This window comes from Cupressus sempervirens, chromosome 10 (genome assembly GCF_028749045.1).
Source record: "Cupressus sempervirens isolate cs-2001-9-10 chromosome 10, ASM2874904v1, whole genome shotgun sequence".
Taxonomy (NCBI): Eukaryota; Viridiplantae; Streptophyta; class Pinopsida; order Cupressales; family Cupressaceae; genus Cupressus; species Cupressus sempervirens.
Window position 1 is genome coordinate 614402591 of NC_143127.1, and position 21355 is coordinate 614423945.

The window sequence follows — 21355 nt, forward strand, 5'->3', positions numbered from 1 at the left end:
AGATGGAGATTGAGATTTAGAGGGAGCCTAACATTTCATTAGAGTCAACCTTGAAAGTGAGGGAGCAGATAGAGGATATGATCCAATCAATCTTCAGTGATCTCGATCGTATTGATTCAAAGGGATTAAACCATGTTCTGATGGAATCTTCAATGATCGAAAAATTGTAACAGTCAAGAAGGTTGTAATTCATGCAACTATGTGATCCTAATGGGCCTACCCTTTGTGTAAATCATATGAAAGTGGTGACTTCAATTGAACCATCTACAGTAAATGATAAACAATGATCTATTCTCACTTGAACCATCTTTAAAGGGAAGATGTTCCGTTCATGTGGAGATGCTACCACATATTGTGCAGACTCAACCTAATGATCAAGATGGATAAAATATGGCTCTCATCTTTGATGATTGAGATTGTGAGATCTTCTACATTACGAGGGAGTATGACACTGCTTCAAAGACAACACAGGAGCTTAGAAGATTGATACTCAGAGGGAGTCTAGAAATACATGTGGGTGACTGCATGATGTTGATGGGTCTACTCCTACATATATCATGAGGGAGTGATGAGTTTGACATGCATCCTTGGGTAAAAAGAGTTTGTGCGGAAGTAACTAGAGGACCTGACTTCCCAAGATCGATCTTCAGAGAGAGAAATTTTGAGATGCAATCCTTTGTGAATGATATCTTCTCTATGAGAAGAAGAAGAAGAAGTTCTAAGTGAAATTCCTTGTAATGCATTTTTTTATGTGAGAGAGAATTGAGGTGAAAGCCTTTACACCACCCTCTAACTTGGTTCTATTAAGATAATATCTTATACTTTCTATAATAGTCAACTACTAGTCTATAGTCTGTCTTTCAGTCTAGATAGGAATGTTTCCTATCCCGTCTCTTTTTTCTTCAATCCAGATAGGAATGTTTCCTATCCTGTCTCTAGTTTTGTTTCTAATTCCATCTTCAGTCTACTTTGTTTCTTTTAGAAACAACGCCCTTGTAATTCTTTATAAGGAACACATTTGTTCCTCTGTTAATCAATCAATCATCCGGAAATCCGTTAATCTGCCAACTCTTCTTGAATCTTGTAACATGGTATCAGAGCCATGATAAGGAATTTTTCGAAAAATTTATAATTTCTTTTGAAATTATCTGCTAAATTTTTTGAAATTATTTCTAGGGATTTCTCTATAGCATGTCCAAGATTTCTACTTTTTTGAGAAATTTATCTGTGCCCATCTAAGTTTCAGCTAGGGTTTATGAATCTGAAAATCGTGTCCATGCAAAACGAAAGCCATTTTTATCTACTCACGATTGGTAAAATCATGCTTAGCAAATCAAGTTTGATATTATTTTGTTTGCGGCTTGGAGTTTTTGTTTGGTCTGTAAGTCGTGTCCGCAATAGCTAAGGATTTTTATTTATTTTTTTATTTTGAGTTCTGCAGTCGTCTCTTTTTGCAGCCTCCTGGTCTGCAAAATCCGTGCTTGTATCCTTGGGAAAGCTCGCAATTTTTTTCCTGCAAATCGCATCCAAATCACACACGTTTGAAGCAACTCGCGTCCATATATTTTCCAGCTCATTTGACAGCAAAATCGCGATTGTAGGGTCAAGGATTAGTTCGTTTTGTTTGCATTCTTCATCATTTGCGCTCTCCATGAAAAAAATCCGCCATTTTTATCAAGAAATCTGAAGTTTTTTCAAGCATTTTTCAGCCAGGGCCTTTTTTTCGAAACCCTAATTTTTGGGGTCGAAAAAATATTTTGTTTGCAGGTTCCTGATGGGTTTTTCGAGAGCTCAACTGGGTTGTCGTCCATTTTTTCTGGGTGACTCGATTTTTGTGCCTCGATTTTCGAGCCAGCGGATCCAGAAAACGACAGCAAATTCCTTTTGAGTTTTTCAAGCTCTCTTTTGAGTCATTCTCTGATTCTTCTGGGTCTTTCGTATTTTTGCCTCGAAGAACGTGCCTTCACAAATTTTCACAATTTTTCATTAAAAAACGTGCCATGGCATCTCTGACAAATATTCTGCTCGAACATAATTCCAAATTCAATGAACCTGGAAGCAGCGCATCATCGCGATCTTCGAATATTGAAACACCGATCAACTTGTTCTGGGTGTTACGCAGCGTCCGACTTCTCCGGGTCCTGATCAAGATACATGGGATCTGAACAATCGAGAGGCAATAATGCTTCTCAAACTATCCGTAGTTGATGACCAGCTTTCTCAGATTCCATCCGGCAAGACAGCTGCCGAAATCTGGACACATCTAAAAGGTCTTCGTGACACTTCCGACAATAGCAAAGCCTTCTTTCTGAAAAACACTCTGTTTTCTATTGTCATGGATGAGCGCACATCGCTCCAGGCACACCTGAATCGGATTCGGGAAATCCGTGATCAATTACTTGCCATCAGTCGCAAGATGGAGGAAGAGGATATTGTGGTAATTACTCTTCGGAGTTTACCAAAATCCTATGAGCATTTTATCGAGACTCTCAACATCACATCTACTGGTGTTGATCTAAAGTTCACGGATCTCTGCACCCTGCTGCTTCAGCAAGATCGGTGGAAACAACAGTTTGGTAGCAGCTCCAGTTCCACCTCCACTGAGCAAGCCTTTGCTGCAAAATCCTTTCAACAGAACATTGGCAACCATCAGTCTTCTCAGCCTTCCCAGCATCAACCTTCTACTCAATCCTTGGATGGCTCTACGAAGCAAAATGTACAGTGTAATTACTGTCAGAAGTTCGGCCATATGAAATTCGAGTGCCGGAAATGTTTGGCTGCCCAAGCAAGGCAAAATGCTTCCCAGCCAACAATGCTTCCCAGCCAACAACACAAGTTGTCGAGCTTCCTAATCAAGGCGAAGCTGCATTTTTCGCCTTCTGAATTTGTTTCCTTTTTTTTGGGTTTGTTGATTTTCTCCCCAAAAATCATTTCAAGTTGTCTGTAATACACAAGGTTGTGTGAGATTCTGGGTTTTACCGTTTTTCCCACAAAAACGAAGTTTTGTAATTGCAACTTATTTTGAGTCATAGCACTCTTCTGGCAAAGCTTCTTGGTTTCAACATTCTGTAGATCCAGGGAGGGTCTCAGTTATCACAGAATGTTCCGACATCCGTACGTTGACCATTAAGGGAGGGTATTAAGATAATATCTTATACTTTCTATAATAGTCAACTACTTGTCTATAGTCCGTCTTTCAGTCTAGATAGGAATGTTTCCTATCCCGTCTCTTTTTTCTTCAGTCCAGATAGGAATGTTTCCTATCCTGTCTCTAGTTTTGTTTCTAATTCCATCTTCAGTCTACGTTGTTTCTTTTAGAAACAACGTCCTTGTAATTCTTTATAAGGAACACATTTGTTCCTCTATTAATCAATCAATCATCCGGAAATCCGTTAATCTGCCAACTCTTCTTGAATCTTGTAACAGGTTCATGGTGGTTACTATTTCACATATGATGTGTAATGAAAGATGACAATTTTTCATTGACATATATAAACAGAAGCTAACCATTATAAGATGACGGTCTTATAAATGCTAGACCTGTTATCATGGATCTTTGGGCCGGATTATGCTAGACACCATGATAACGAACAATCAGAAGGTAACCATTATAAGATGACGATCTTATAAATGGTAGACCTGTTATCATGGTTCTTTGGGCCAAGTTTTGCCAGACACCATGATTACGAACAGTCAAAAGGTAACCATTATAAGGTGGCAATCTTACAAATGGTAGACCTATTATCATGGCTCTTTGGGTCGGATTTTTCTTGACACCATGATAACAAACTTGTTATGGTTCTTTGGGCTAGATCTTGCCAAACACCATAGTTGCTACTATAGACCACACTTAAGGTGGTGTTTTTAAAGTAATAGAAATTGCTTCAATTGTGTTATGAAAGGTGAGAAATTTAGTCTCATAGTGAATTGAATATCATACTGAGATGATATCTCTTCTTATTCTTGAGAGCATAATGTGTTCTATAAATCCTCCCTAGCTAAGAGGGAGTGTTAAGGTTGTAGCTTCTATCAGATTAATTTTATCATGAGATACCTTGTTGATGGTAAATCATCTTTAAGATAATTATCTTATATATAATATATATTATATATATTATACATTATATATTATTATATAATTATATAATAATATATTACGGCCAATATATTAATATTACAATATGCTTAAAGATGAGTTATACATATGGTTATTTATTAACTAGTGATGATTAACTATAGAGACATGTCTCTTCATGAGACATGTCTCCTCTCATATTTATGAGTCTTCAAATCTGCATTTGGAAGACATCAATCACATTGCCAATGTTAGTACAAATGCAGAAAAGATCAAAGTTCTTCAACAAAAATTTTTACTTCATTAAAACAAATAACGAACCTTAGAAATTTCTCTTCAACGACTCTTTTCATGGTGATATAAAATGAAGCAAATCTTGTTTCACTTTCTTATAAGACTTGCAATTACTCTCACTTTGTGGATAATTTCATGCACCCATGTAAATTTAGTCAAGCCTTAAAGCAACAAATCAAAACAATGGGTGGCGCATGGACCCCAATATATTTGTGGGTACTTCAATCATCATCCTAGCTCCCATTGAACTCGCTACATTGTCAATCAATGCTTGACATTGAACCATATTTTTTACACCTACTTCAAGAATGACTTCCTCTAGTATTTGAAATATATATATTTGTATATATGTAGATGGAACTTGGTCCAACTAGGCGGATATGCTTATGCCTAGTAAACAATCTCCACTGGATCTATTGCTAAAACTTACTATTTATGGCATACCATCCAAATGAAATAAAAAGCCCAACTTCCTTCATTTCCAACTACTTTTGCTTTTATATATATATATATATATATATATATATATATATATATATATAGAGAGAGAGAGAGAGAGAGAGAGAGAGAGTAAAATTTTCTAATGTTTCTTGTTGTCAATCGCATTCCAAAAATGTGGATCGCTACACTGAATGGAATGACACTTAAACAAAATAAATCAACTAATGCATCGTCCACGTGTTTTACCACTATCTTACACACTATCAATCTTTCACAGTTCACACAATATCAATCTATATCGAGGCCTTGGGTACCATAAAACAAGACATGAAAGACGTTGGAAACCAAGACAAGGCATACTCAATTCCTTGTTTCTTTTGAGTTGATTTCATCTTTCCTACACTCAAATATGGATTTTCAGTCCCTTGATCAAATAAAGTAACATACCCCACCTCTCCATCCCACACCCACAACAATACATAGCAAGCAGTCCATCACCCTTGTTAATTACCCATTAAAATGATACGTTATATTTGAGATTAACACCATCACAAGATGTGTGTTTGCATCCCTTGGCTTTTGATTTTGGAATAGTCATTGAGCTACAATCAGCCTAGTTTAGAAGACAAATAATAACTTTTAATATTTAAAATTTTAACAATTGAATCCATTTAATAAAAACCCAAATATATTATAAATATAAATTTTACATTATAGTGAACTTAAAAATACATCGTAACTTTAAATCTATTACAAGTTATTGTCTAAATACTTTTTAATATTATTTATATTTTTAATTAAATATACAAATTAATTTTATAATTCTAAATTCTAATCCAAGATTTTATATTTATTAAATGAGAATTATAAGAAAGAAAATAATACACTATATTAAATTTAAGTAAATTAGAATAAGCTTAAAAGTATTTTAATTTGTGAATATATATAGTAAACTCAAATTATTAAAAATAAAATAATACAAAAATCGTAAATGAGTGTTTTGGGGTTCATCCCTCTCCCCCCTTGGTTATTGAGATAACTCAATGGGAAAGACCACAAGAAGGATGGTGGAAGTGTAACTTCAATGATGCTTGTAAAGGGAATCCTGGCCCTTCTGGCATAGGATTCATAATCAAAGATGCAAAGGGGGATCTCATTGCATGTGGAGGCAAAGAACCTTCATGATGGAACAGATAATGTGGGTCAAGCTGAAGCAAATCTTTTGGCCATCAAAGCCTCAAAAAAATAGGAGTCACAAAGTTGCATGTTGAAGGTGACTCACAAATAATTATCAATGCAATTATTAAAAAAGGTGACATGGAAGACTGGCACCTTCAAAATTACATTTCCAGAATTAATGATGAGTTGGCAACACTAGAGGACTTCAAGATAGCACACATAAAAAAGTTTGGGAATAAAGAAGCTATCACAACGTCAAATTGGGCATTAAACCTTGACATCCTTGAAATTGTCATTGAGAATTATTTCGATGTCAGATGGGACAAATGAAGTAACATTACAATTATTCTCTTACTTCCTCATCGAGCCACCTTTACCCACCCATTAACACGGCATGCAAGTGATGGTGGTGAGGAGCTATCATTCCTCATAAGTACAACGATTGTTGTGACAAGCTTTAAATGTACTCGATCATAGAAGCATGTACCCTTAAAATTCACTTGTCTTGTAAGTTGCAAAGGATTTGCGATGTAAAAAACCTAGGTGTTGAGAAAAATGGAAACCACTTTCACCCTTAAGTGCAGAAAGCATCAAAATCCCTTTCATGGTCATGGCAGAAGAATTCAAATGGATAAAATGTTCAAATTCACTCACCACAGACTTGCAGATGTTGATTGGTTGCTCGGAGAAATGTTCTACCAATTGAAAACTTGTCATCGCACCAACACAAAGATTTCCTCCATGAGGCATGGTCATTACAACTAGGTGAAGGTAAGGCAATTATTAGGTACATGATGATTGAGTTAGTTCCTTGGGATGCTTTCTTAGGTTTAGATGAGATTTTAGATGCCTCAATTTCTGGCATTGGTATAAATTTGGGCGAGAAACAAACTAGCATTGAAAAAATTCCAAGCACAAAATACACTTATTTTGTTTGGACATTTGATGAGAACCTCAAACACAAACGAAGGAGGCAAGACAAGTCATATACGCCCTAAAACTTCTAGCTATGCAACACATAATTGACATGGACATTGCCCAGATGAAAGCTTGGGTAGGGTGGACTGCAAAGGATGAGGAACATCTGGAAGAGTTGTGGAAAGCTACGAAAGATGAAAACAATTGTGAAGAAGACTGGCTGGAAGCCAAAATCAATGCTATGCTCAGAGCAAGGATCCAAGGATCCGTCCTGCGTGCCCTTAGAGGAAGCAAGGTTGTGCTTCCCCCTTCTACTAATGCTCTGGAGTATGTGGGCTAGTGTTTTTTTCTCAAGTTCTTTGTTGTTTTCTTTATCTATTATACAAATTGTCACTCTCTCTAGTGTTGGGGTGTAAAGATTGCTCAAGTTGTTTTTGAACTCACTCTTCAAGGCAATGTGGTAAACTACCAAATTTTGTTTGCAAATGGATAAAGGGGTAATAGAATATCGCAAAGATCTACCCAAAAGAGGCTAGGGTTCCCCTTTTATTGGCAAGGTTTAATGGCAAAGTGATTATCAGAAAGAAAAGTCAGAAATGATACCAACCAATGGTTGCCAATTTTGGTTATGATTTTGTTACAAAATAATTTTTAGAAAACTCCTTTCATGTTTCTATTGTTGTTTGTGTCTTGAAGTATTAAGGCTTCTTGGAATAACTCCTTTGATCTCGCTGCAAATTTTGTAATTTTTCCAATTTGGTAAACCTCTATAATGATAGTGATAGCTCTAGGTAATTGAGACTGCAATGATGATTAGAGGTTAAGGGTTTTCCTAGAGGATTCAACAAATCAACTCCACCATACAACTTTCAAGTTTCATTTCGTTGTACTCTCCTTATGTAATGCTCTTACTTTATCACTAAATTAATCTTATTATCGAAAAAAAAAAAAGTAATAAAATATTAAGTTTAAATAAATTATAAAATAATTAAAATATTAGTAAGTTATACATTTAATTTAAAATTTTGAATTTGCTAATTTAATATATAATAAATTTAATGTATGAAAATAACATAATACTATAATAAATTTAAATAAATTCAAAATTGATTGTAATTTGTCAACTTCTAAATTATGAAAATATACAATTTTAATTTTAATTTTTAAATTATATTGTAATGTCCCCTTCATGAGCATAAGCCCCAAATAGGGTCCCTTTGCCTATTTTAGTTCCTATAAGCTAGCTAATTGGGAGGAAATTAAGGAATGATTAATTAGCTAGTTAAATTAAGTTGTTTCAGCTTGGGTGCCTTTGATTTAATTAATTATTTTAAATTATGAAATTGAAAAGTTAAAAAGTGACTTTATCAAGACCCAAAATATGAAGTCTAATATTAAAAAGTCATTATGGTGAGAACATGATGATATTTTATCATTTTTGACAAAAAATGTATAGATAAGTGAAAAGGACGAGAGTAATCCTCATCTTCAATGTAAGATGGAAACCCTATGGAGAATTGGTTTCAAGAATGAAAACCCTCCTAGGCAATCTACAAGTGGATTGACTCGGGATTTAGCAATGCACTTAAATTGATAATTACTTGGATTTATTTAACAAAATGAATGGCAAATAAAAAATCAAAATTGAAGATTTGTCTAGGAATTTTATTTTTAAGATCCAATAAATGTAAAAATCAATATGTTGAAATGCACTCAACACCAAGATAAGGTGTAACAAAATCAAAAGAAAAAGACTACTCAAGGCACAATCCTCTTGACAGGAAAACCCAGAAATTTTTTAACAATGATTGAAAAAGAATCACAAGAAATAGTAGATATTGGGATGGTCAATAAAAACAACTAAACAATAGTTAGTGTCAAGTTGACTTTAATAAAGCACAAGGTTCTCAATTCATGCAAGAAAGATAAAAGAATGGTCAAAATATACATAAGCAAAAAGGAAAATGAAAAGCTAAAGAGACTAGAAAAAAAAGAGGACTAAACTAGAGTTGATTTTTCTTGGGAGACACAACCCAAGAGGTTTCTGGAAGAATTGCAAAAAAACACATAATTAAAGAGAACAATATCATAAATTTACAATGGCTAGAATAAGCAAAATAGTTGTATAAGAGAATCCAAGATAGAGATGTCCCAATCAAGTAAATAGCTAAGATCTTTTCCACAAAAGACATCAAAGAAGGAATTAGAAAATCTTGTAGTGGGTGACGTGCAAGACATAGATGGCTTACACGCATAACCTATGGTCTACGGGACACATCCCCTACCATTTTTCACCTGCATCCATCCCAAAGAAAATACGGGGACGGGAATTTGTCATCCCCCCAAACTATGCCTTTATGGCAATCCATATCAAGGGCGATGTTGTCGTCCCTCATCTCTCCCTAGGAAGGATTGTCATCCCTAATGGCCCAGTGAAATTTTTTAAGTTAAATTTATTTTTAAAATAGTGGTTTTTAATTTTGATTGACCATACAGGCCCCAAATGGGTTGAAAAAGACAACAAAATATATGAACCCATATTTGGCCTACTAAAACACAAAAATTGGAAGTTTACTTCTCATTTTTACCATACTTGCTAAGAGGAAAAACATAGAGCAACAACAGCAGTGAGGAGAGTTTGCATTTTAGAGTTGCAAGAGGAGGTTTAGTCAACATATATTCTTCATTGTAGGTATGTTTTTCATTTTGCTTTTGCTTATTTCAACTTTGTTGCCATTGTTTTCCATTTTTATTTGTTTTCATCACATTGAGAAAGCTTTTTGAATGAGACATTGAAATACCTTTTTTTATTTGCAGTACTATATTACATTGCGAAGTCTGAAAACATCAGCAGCAATTAGAGTTAGGGAAATAGTGATAGTCATTTTAAGGCCTCAAAGGCACTGAGAGGTGGGGTGATCAGTGTAATTAAGAAACCAAAATAACTTTTAAGCAACCTTAGTATTAGATAACATACAGCAGCAAATACCAGCAATATGCCAAACACATGAAACATTCACACACAAGGATTTTTCCCATGGAAACCTTGGTAAGAGGGTGAAAACCACGTGTGGGATAATGCACACAATCTTCCACTAGTGCACCGATCAAAGTTGCCCTGTTAGGAGTATACACAATGCCTTCTTCAAGGAATACCTGATTAGGAGTATCTCTAGCTTGCTTAAAAGCTGGAAACAAAGTTCTATTAAGAACAACATTAAGGGATTCCAAACTCCTTGTAAGAGTCACCTGGTTAGAGGTTTTAAACTTCAGATCCTGTTAGGAATCCTTCCCACCCTGTAAGGAGTGGCCTCATGAGGGGATTTAACTTGCAAGTCTGTTAGGGATCGCCTTGAAATAGACCCAAGATGAATACGATCTGATTATGACACTCTCAGTCTGACAGATCTGCTCTAGCACTTATCATTGACAAACACCTGCATTAAACAAACAACAACTCGCAATAAACCTTAACAAGAACAGCAAAAACTTGATTGCATCCCCTTTATAATACCTCCATTAGGGCTCCACTGCATTAATCAGGTCGACCTTCCATTCAAATCTTCAACCAATCGCGCCGAAAATCAAAACCAAATTCCATTCAAAACAATGTCGGCCATATAATTCACCGGAGATTAGATCAAACAAAACTTGTTCAAACCATTCCTATTCTTATCAACAGTTTCTCATAAATCTGCAAAAACTTTCACAGATCACCATTCTAATTGTAGAGAGATGAATGTATTCCCCTATAGATCACAAAATTATGACCACATACTTCATCCCATTCATCATCACTTGATTCAATTTACTGGAGTGATTCTTCGTTGATTGCCTAAACACTTAGGCAATTCTCATACTGATCCTTCAACCTTATCAGCAGGCCTGTCTTGAATACATAGACAAAACACATTGCCAACAATGACAACATATAAACTCATTTACATTAAATGTCAACAATCTCCCCCTTTCGCATTGGTTGCAACACTTGGAAAAAAAACTGTCACTAAATATCAAAGCAAAAATTTGCTTTCATAAGGTTTTGCGAACTTCTAAAAAGTGGAAGGCTGAGTACAAATTCTTAGAAAATTGACCAACTAGGCATCTAGGGAAGAATAAATGGCTGACTTTATATGTTAAATTTGACAAAGATGAAGGTATAGCCTAGAGTATGCATAACTTGAGAGCAAGGTCTTGTATACATGGGGTGTGAACCAAAAAGTTTAAAAGTTGGGTGACAAGCATCGATAGGAGGCAAATAAGTGTGGGAACCTACAATAACACAGTGAGATCCAACCACAAAGATCTAATCATTGCAATAAGAACTCCTAACATCAAGAGAGAATAACACAATAGAATGTGTGCATAAACAATAAAATGAAATCGATCAAATAATAATGCAAACAAACCCAAATTTCTCCGTTGGTTCTCTCTCTCTCAATGTAAGTGTGGACTCTTGGCAATGCTCAATTTGCCAGCACGAGAATTCAAGAATGTGGCTGTCAAATTATGAGAATTAGCTCTCATTATAAAGAAATTTTGGACTTGAATCAAGGTTGTGTGATTGAAGAGATAACTGATTAAATAGTGAACTAGGCTTGATTGATTAGATGACTCAATTGATTGACCTCAGAATTGAGACTGATTGGCAATGAAATGGGTGCAATAACTGAATAGATCGGACTGTTAACTCATTTGATTGTGAATGAGCTCAGTTGATTGGATAGTGAACTAGATTGAACAGAGAAAAGACTAAATTGACTAGACAATCAGAAAAGGTGATTGGAGAGCTGAGAAAATTGATTGGATGGTCACCAACAACATGAACCTCCACCGTGTGCTGGAATTTTCCCTTCGAACATCCACCAATAAACTTGATCCAATTCGAACATCCACCAACAAACAGAGCGTAGACTTGGCCAGGAGAATATCAGAGAAGGGGATAGTAGTCAGACTTCAAACCATGAGAAACTCAAAATTCCCTTCAAGTATTTGAATCAGATTTGACTTGGAACCAAGTTTGCAGCAATAAAGTCATAGATTAAGAGCATTACTGAGTGTTTTGTAATGGAAATAAACTTTAAAAAACAGGAAATGGAAAATCAAATCGGATTGGAATTAGAAGTTGTTTGGTATCAATACAAAATTTCACATAGATGCAAATTTAATATGAAGTTAAATTCATCACAAGAATATCTTAATTCTATTATATTTGTCATTTTGCAAATGTAACACAAGGTTTTCTTCTATTTTGCAAGGTCACAAAGCAGAGGATGATAGAGGAAAAGAAATAATCATGACAAAACCAAGGGTTTGAGCATGAGGAAGTTCCAACGAGAGGAAACTTTTCAGTACAAGATTTTTCGCAAGAGGTTCAAACTTGGAAGTTCAAATGAAGATGCAAACCCAAGTCGAATTCCAAGTTAAAATCTTCAAGATGGAATTCAGAAAGAAAACTTGTACAAGGAGAAGGAATGAGATTACAAAAGGAGGAAATTATCACAAACTCAATATTCCTTCAAAAACCCAAGTTCAATTAGAAAGATCCAATGTCATGAAGCACCTACATCACTTCTACAAGAACAAATCAAGGATTATAACTGGTACGAGCAACTGCAATGAGAAGATTTCCAGGAAGATGGAGAAAATTCATGAAGATGAAGCAATTTGGGAATATGGACTATCACAATCAATCGAAGGTTTGAAAATGTTTAGTATCAAGAGATATTGCTAGAGATGCAGAGACTTCTTTATAATGATGAAGTGGAATTGATTAAATTTATAAGAATAGCATGCTGACGTGGTACCCACTTATCTTCGACTAATCAAAAGACTTCACTTTCATATGTCCAAGTTCATTCAATCAAATTGTTTCAAGTTTGCATGTGGAATCCACCTAATATCTCCACCTAATTAATTTGCTCATTAGTCCAGCAAAGCAACGTAATTTTCTAATTGACCAACAAAGCGGTGCTTTATTGTAATTGGATAAGCATTTAATGCTTGTAACTGGTAGTTACATTAGCATTTTTTGAATGAGTTACATTAGGTGATTAATTACTAGTTAAATATCTGTAACACTTCACAGTAGTTCTTCAAGTGGGCTATGTGCAGTGGCTAATCAGAGCTACTGCATAGTGATGACCTAGAGGTAAGAATTGAGCCATTCTGGATCCAAGATAAGATGATCATTAACGGCCCAAAATGGTAATCGAGTATACTTGCTTGCATGGGAGTTTGCTTCCACGAGTGCTTAGATTCAAAAATATTCTCCGACGTTTATTTCACTGTCTGGGTTCAAGATGTCGAGCACTAAAATCTAACCCAAAACATCTAAAATCATACCCAAAGAGGTTATATACTGATAGGTTCAAAATATCGTCCTGAAAATCAAGACGAGATTGAGTGCTAGTATCAAGAGAACTTGACAAAGTAAATTGCCTCGAACATGGCTCCTAAGTCAAATTTAACCAATCAAATACAATCGCCTGTAACTAACAATGGTAAAATTAATATATGGATTCACAAACAAAGTAACGGAATGCGGAACACATACATTGATAAGAAGCGGGAAATTCTTCCTGTGAAATCTACCAGCCCAGTGATTGAGCAATTGATCAACATCTTCCTGAGGCCTCAGCTTCATAATCTTTTCAACAACCTCGCTGATAGTCCAATCATGCTGTCCAAGCCCCTCCTTCAGTCTCTTCCTGTACCTTTTAGAGACCTGCGCTTTGCCTAGCCCCTTCACGTAACTCTTCGTCTCGTGCTTGCCTTGCTCGTAGTCTACGACAACTACTTTCACGCTCTCCTCCCACTCTTTCTTCTTCTTGGGGCCATAGGTCTTGTCATTTCCCACTGGTTTAATATTAGTGTCGTACAATGAAGCACTGCAAAAACACTTTTGTTGCTGCTTATATCTCGACCCATTTGGATATGATAGCCCCTGTAATTCCTTCAAGCTTATAACTGGATTGTAATGGTGAATTATAATTGGATTGTAATGGTGAATCAGAACGCACATTGCTGCTGGCAGTGTTTATCATCTATCTATCTATCTGGGTACTATACACACTCCCAAGAACTGAACTGTTGCAGTAGAGTTTTCCGTTGGTAAGGTAGGGAAGAAGATATGCAAGGTTCGAGGAGAACGCGCTCAAACGAGAACTATGTACTCACATTTATTTTAGGGGCTCAGAAGCATCGATATTATTAAAGAGCATGTGATGGTTATTGTTTCCAAACATCACTTGTGAAACGTATAACCTTATTTAGTTTTTATTGATATGATATGATATGATAGATTTTACTGACGTCTATGTGACCCACACGATCACCCCCCTAAGGCAAGAGCAGAACTAATCTAGTTGCAAAGTTTTGGTTAACTTTTCTTTCCTTCTCTGAAGTTGGATGATCAAATTTGTTGTTCTCTTCACTTGATCTTCCTCGAATAAATAGTTGAAGTCCTTGTTCTGCAATATCTTTGTATAACCAAATTTGATGTCGTTGTATGCCAGGCAATCCATAACAAAGTGTTGCTCTGTCTCAACTACTCCCATATTACAGAATAAACACATTCTATCTGCCCACTCTTCCTTTGGAACTTGCCATCTACCAGTTTCACACCACAACTGGTGTGAACTAGTTCTGAATTGTGTCATCAACATTTTTGCTTTCCAATTAATAGGTGCTCTTAGATAGGCCTTTTCATCATAACTAGAAGTGGGATTAAATTCTTTAATGTAATAAGATTTTTTTCGACCCATGCGTCTTGTCCATAGAGTATTGCGAAATTTTTCCATGACAAACTTCTTTGTTTCTTTAATGCTATCCGGGCAAGTATGGATGTTGATATCCCATTTTCGTATCCATTTGTCATTTTGCTTCATCCATGTGCTTTTCTGCCTGAAAATTTTTTTCTTTACGACTAGCTTGAGCTAGTGATATGTTTCTAGACCTTGGGTTTTCTTTAAATAGCTTAGCATCCAAACCAATGAGATGGCTTCTAACGAAAAGGAACCCACCTCCACTAATAAAATCTCATACGATACCGTGGTCTTGACTTTAAGATTGCATGTGATGAAGTGTTTTTGAATTCTTTCTACCTGCCTCCATTTTTGTTCGAACATACTACTGCCCCACCCTTCACATCTGTATAGAATAACCGAAGTGACTAGCAAACCAAAAAGAAATGGTTTAATGATCGCATTAAACTAAAAAGAGTTTTCATGGTCGTCCAATCCCATAATTTTGCATTCCTACACCTATTTTGTAAAGAGTATAACACCTTCTAGACCCCTTGGATCCTTTTTGATTTGCATGTATCCCAATTGAGTTTGTTATGAAAATCTATGCCCAAGTATTTGTACTCCTCCACAATCTCAAGAGGGTTACCCTCAAACAGAAATTCGTCCTGTATGTCCCTATTCTTCTTCAGCGAGAAGATCATAACTTTGGTTTTGCTAGTGTTCACTTGCATTCCCACTTCTATAAGATCATACTTCAGGAGTACAGAGATATTAAAGAGCGTGTAAGGGTCATTATTAGCCCCTACCTTATAAGGCAAGGAACTAATGTTCCCGATGAACCCCAGGCGGACGATATTAATTTTCGATAGCAAAAACATATTGTTCCAGGTTAAGGTTTTAAACAGAATATTTTTTAATTCATTTTATAATATTTAATTTATAAATTCTTATTGGCCCAAGGCCAATTTCCCAGGAAAAATTCCAATTTTCGAGAATCAAAAAATCAAGAAAAAAATAAAAGATTAACCATAACACACGCATTCAAAAATATCTAAATATCTTTGCATTTAATGTATGGTTGCATTGCTTTAACGCTTATGATTTCTTTAAACTTGCTTTTTCCCAAATAGCTTTCGTCAATCCATCTTTTTATTTTGACAGTAAATTTTTTTAAGTTGTTATATTAAATTTTATATACATGTCCAAAAATATTTTCATGTTTTTATTTTAATAGTAAGTTTTTATTTTTTAAAGTGAGTTTTTAATATATATTTAAAACTTAATAACTTATACATGTTGGACATAATTGTATAAACAATGGTAAAATAGACGAATTTTATAAAAACAATATATTTTTTTTTTTAAAAACTATTATTTGATTATAGGCAATTATCTTGAATCTTATTTATTCATATTATTTTCTTATATAGACAATAAAAAAATCATTTCCTTGCCCATTATTTACCAATCATTTTCATTTTCCTTTACTTTTTAAATATGATATTTTTGTAAATGTAAATTAAAGCCTCCATATATTTAGGCTTCCTTTATATATCATATATAATTGATATATAGATATATTTGATATTACATTTTATTAATTTACCTCGATTATATAGATCTAACCTCTAACCTTGAATGAAAATTTAAAAATTAGGGTCGCTTGGTTGCTGGAAAGAATAGGAATTGAAATTTTGAATTTGTTTTTAATTCTCCATTTGGTGCGTCAAATTAGAATTGGGAATAGGAATACGTATTCCCTATTTAGCCCCAAAATGAGCATTTGTCCATTCTCAAAAATACTTGTGATTGGAATTCTTATTGATATTCTTGTTTTGATTTTGACTATTTGATTAAAATTTAAAATCCGCTGAAAGGAATCAATAGTGATCTCCTCTGATCTATGGAGGTTGAATCGACAGAAGACAATGTCATAGGTATTAATCCACTTCTTGCCCCTCGTATTTTTCAGTATGAAGCAATTGATGGAGAATGAAAACATTGAAATAGTTGTTGCTTCCGCGAAAGAGATGCTAATAAGTTCAACAATTGATATCAATTCTAGTAAGCACACTGTTATTATCATATGTCCCCTTCTTGGGCAAAGTGTAGGTTCGTAATCATTTGTGCAACAATAACATCTCTGAATTTCTAATATCAAAGTTCCTAAACTTTAATCTGAATCAAAGCATGGTCATTATTAAATCTACCAAGAGGTTGCGGCGCTTCAATTGTTGTTTCAGAATACTGGCTCACCAAATGGAGGCTTGTGGCGAATCATGACAAGCAGTGGGCAGGAGCCACTGGGAGCGGATGGGAAATTTGTATGTAGAGTTACAATTTAACTCTATTCTAATTCAAGTTTATTCAACCAAATGAGTGATAAGCAAGATTCGATTACAATTTTCCATTCCCATTCTCATTCACATTTTCTATTCTAAATCTCAATTCCTATGCTTGCAACCAAATGGGCCCTTAGTGAAAGATTTCTTATATATTTCAATTTACTTTTTTTGATTTCAAGTGTAGAAAAAATTCAATAAATCCTAACACTCTAATTGTAAAATACCTTCTTAAAAAATAAAATATTTTGTCCTTCTAAGCTAAAAGGCAGGGACTCCAGCTCTCCAAGAGCTCTCGTTGGGCATACATCACTTGTGAAACAAATAATTGAAATTGGGTAGAATATCTTATTTATAAGATCATATTTCAAGTGTTAAGGAGAGAGAAGGTGAATTTCTATATTACAATTTAATATTTTTAGAATTAATTATTCATTCAAATAGACAATAGGAAGAATAAGTTACAAAGTATTAGAGGAGTGTAAAAAGACCAAATATGAAAGAGAGACAAAAAAATATTTTTCCAACAAACTTTTGGTTTGAGGATAATTTAAAGTTAGCAAAAAGAATTTGAAGAGGAAGAATGAGTAAAGAAAATAATAAGAAAGAGTATGAAAAGTTGATAAGTTGTAAAAAATGAAAAATATGTGAACATAGAAAGGATGGATTTGACTACTCTTGGAAAATAAAATCTCAAAAAAATGAGGAAAGAAAAAAAGACAAAGCAAATAAATAATAACATCATCGGGTCCAAATGGCTTGAATATACAAAGATGTTATGAGCTTGAGCAATATAAGCATAGACCCTTGGTAATCAACGCCACAACCAAACTTTTCACCATTGTAGACATCATTCAAGGTATAAAGAAGTTGGCAAGGGGGAAAGTTCAGGATATTAAAGATCTTAATGGGGCATTAATGTCCTTGCACATCATATTAATCACAACTTCAACAATTTCACTAAAGATGGTTTGCCATAAAATTGGACAACCATGTTGAATATGTCAAATAACTAAGGAGGGGTAATCAGTTCTATTCAAGCAATTTTCTTAACCTTTATTAATCTGGTAAACACATAAAGAAATCATAAACTTATAACAAATGTGAACATGAAAGCACAAAACATCAACACTGTGAACACCAAAATTTATGTAGAAACCCAAGATGGGAAAAAACTTAGAGAAGCTAATTCTTCTAAAATGGACATTGGTTAAGGTGATCTAAACAAAGGGTTCATTGTTGGTTGGCTCATTATCGATTAGGTTAACTACCAACAAATAAGAAAGGCTAATTGCAAATACAAATAGGCTCACTACTAATACAAATAGGTTCACTATCATAATATAAGAAATAATAATTGAATTTGCCACTAAAGTCGCTATCACCAATAATCAGCGACATAAAAGTGACATTACTATTTGTTACCAATTGTATCAACTCATATATATACCCTTGTCATATTCACATTCATTTTGTATATTATCCACACACAAGCATGTATCATCAAATAGAATCATTGCTCTCTTATACCATATCATGCCAACAACTAGATTGGCTTAATGCAATTTTGAATAGGTTACATAGAAATAATGTCATGGTGGTTTCACTCAATACAACACACCTTACTCAAAATAGCACACTACACCATTATCGAGATCTCTAAAATCAACACATAGGATCTATACTTTATAATGTAATACTTGGATCAAATCACAGTTACTACTTTCTAGATAGGAATGAGCCCAAATAAATGAACCACCTTATGTTGCAAAGTAATGGGACCAACACTAACAAGACTAAAGATAAGCATTTAAGGTACATCATTTAGAGTACACTTTTTACTAGATTATTAAAACAACTAATCCACATCTATACATAGGATATGTTGACATCAATGAAAACAACAATTATAGCATCAACATTACATTATAACAATATTCCCTTTTCCTATTGATGAAAATATTCATCAATAACAAAGAAAACAACTCATTATCAAAAGACAGTAGCATCAAAGTCCTATGTTCTTTTGTTTTTCTCCCCTTTGACAATAATGACAAAGGGTCAAAACTCCCCCTTACTAACTCACTTTTCTCCCCTTGAGAGGAATCTACCAAGTGTTGATCTAAAAAAGAATAAACATGAAATGCATTAGACCAATGCACACATTAGTGTATTTATTGAACACTAGGATAGGGTAGAACACCCAACTCCCCCCTAAGATACTCAAAACTATCCTTGCACAATGGTTTTGTAAAGATATCTACAATATGTTTCTTTGTAGGTACATAGTCAAGTTTAACCTTATTTTGAATACCTTTTCTCTCGAGAAATGATAACTAGATATTTTGTTTAGGAATGTTGCACTAGATTCTTTGAAATGTTTATAGAGTTGGTATTATGAAACGTAATTGAGATCAACTCATCAAAATTTAAACCTTTTTGTCCATAATAATTGAGTACAACATGAAGATGCTACAATGCATTTTGATTTAATAGTTGATAATGTTACAGAATTATGCTTCTATTGGAAGCATGAATGGTGATGATATTCCTATGGGGAGTATTGTAGAAACATGATTAGAACATTATCACAATGATATGTTACATTCATGACTGTGTTTGTCATTGATGTCAACATAGCAATTTTTTGTGGTATTTGATAGAAGAACAATGGGAAGATCAAGTTGGTACGGATAGACAACTGAGCATTTTTACTAAGCGAGGTTAAAGAGAGATACTTCTAAGTGTCTAGTATATGAAACTAACCTCAAAAGCACAAGATATTAAGTCCGAAAGAAGTTATGCAAGTTTCGGTGAAGACTGTTATGAGATAGAGTTTATAAAAAAGGTATGTTCTGGTAAACTTGTTACATCTCTTAGTAGAATTGGTATTCTACAAAGCCAAAGTTAAAGATGTGAAGAAGACATCCTGGAGATGATGGAGCTAAGCTCACTTGTCATAATATTGCATGTATGAAAAGTTATTCAAGTTACAAGGTGAAAGATTAATCTTATCACTAAGTGTAACGTGTTGCTAATGAGGTCCTGTAATAATTAATCGAAAAGGTGTAATAGCTAACTCAGGGAATTGTTGTATGGATTCTTTATAAAGGAAGGACATTTTCCTTCATCATGTATGGACAAAATATGAATGATTGTGAGGAACACAAAAAGTGGAATGCGAAGATAAGCATAACAAAGCGAAGGTGAATGAAACTTCGTTGCCGAGGTTTTATTGTGTGATCTGAAGTTTAATACTTGGATCCAAGGTTCGTGACCTAGTCTACAAGGTTAGATAGTGGCTGGTTTGGTTGACAGGATAGAGGAAATAAGTTAAAGTACAGTACATATAATTATTCTACAAGGAATAGTTGAGAGATCAATTAGGTAGTGAGTTCGATGATCTTGCCCCAAAAGCTATTCAGACAGTGGATCCTTCTATCTTCTACAACTCCTAACAGGGTTGGCACAACTTCTAATAGGGTTAGAATCTTCTAACAAGGATTCAAAGTCTCCTAATAGGGACTCACATGTACTAAATGTTGTAATAGACTCCTAACAGGGTCCATCCTCTAACAAGGAATATTTATATTCATACATCATCTTGTGGGCATCATTCCCACCGGGGTTTTCCCTATGATCAAGGGTTTCCCTAGCTAACATACCTAATGTAATTGTGTATGTACATCTTTGTATGGTTGTTTACTTTGGTTGATTGGTTAAGAATACTTAAGGTGGATAAATATTTTAATTATTGGATAACTGATTCACCCCCCCAGTTATCTTGTTGGACTATTGTTTCTAAGTATTAGGTCTTTGAAGATAAAGCTTAACAACTTTGGGAGATCCGTGGTGAACATATTCAGAAAAGATAGTCCTATATCTGATAGAGGAAATTTTGACACCCGGATGATGAAAATTCTTGGTGAGTTATCAGATTTGTGTAAAGAGCAAAGCATTAAGTTTTCAAATCTAGAGTCCTTCTATTGTATGCAAAACAATAGAAGCACAAACAAAGATAAGTCTAGATCTAAAGAAGACATAAAGATAAAGGGAGGTATTGATCTACTTATGAAGAAAGAACCAGAAAGTATGAAATTTTTTGTTTTTTGGACATGTAAAGAATTTGGTCATTTTTTGACTAGATATCCTAAGAGATTAAGAAAAACTAGAAAGAGTTCACTTTTTGATAAAGTTGAAGAATTTAAAGCAAGTATGGAAAGATCCTTGAAAGACTGTGCTAATGAGTCTAGATTGGTTAATAAAGAACAAGTAATAGAAGAAATAGCTTTGGAGACTATTATGGAAAGTGAAAATGTGAAAGTTGATGAGAAATTTAGGATACAAGAAAGAATAGT

At 34.4% G+C, this 21355-nt stretch overlaps 1 protein-coding gene across 8 annotated transcripts in view; it reads right to left on the reverse strand.

Annotated features, from left to right (window-relative positions):
• LOC149535344 (uncharacterized) overlaps positions 1-14099 on the reverse strand; it is a 238626-nt gene extending 224527 nt beyond the window's left edge. For 4 of the 8 annotated variants that reach the window (XM_089807869.1, XM_089807868.1, XM_089807867.1 and 1 more), the window contains exon 1: positions 13464-14098. In XM_089807869.1, coding sequence (XP_089663995.1) covers positions 13464-13931 — 468 coding nt within the window. In that variant the 5' untranslated portion in view covers positions 13932-14098. Of the gene's footprint in view, positions 1-13463 lie in introns of all 8 variants that reach the window. The other 4 variants (XM_089807864.1, XM_089807863.1, XM_089807865.1 and 1 more) reach the window with 2 other exon arrangements.
• Positions 14100-21355: the final 7256 nt, after the last annotated feature.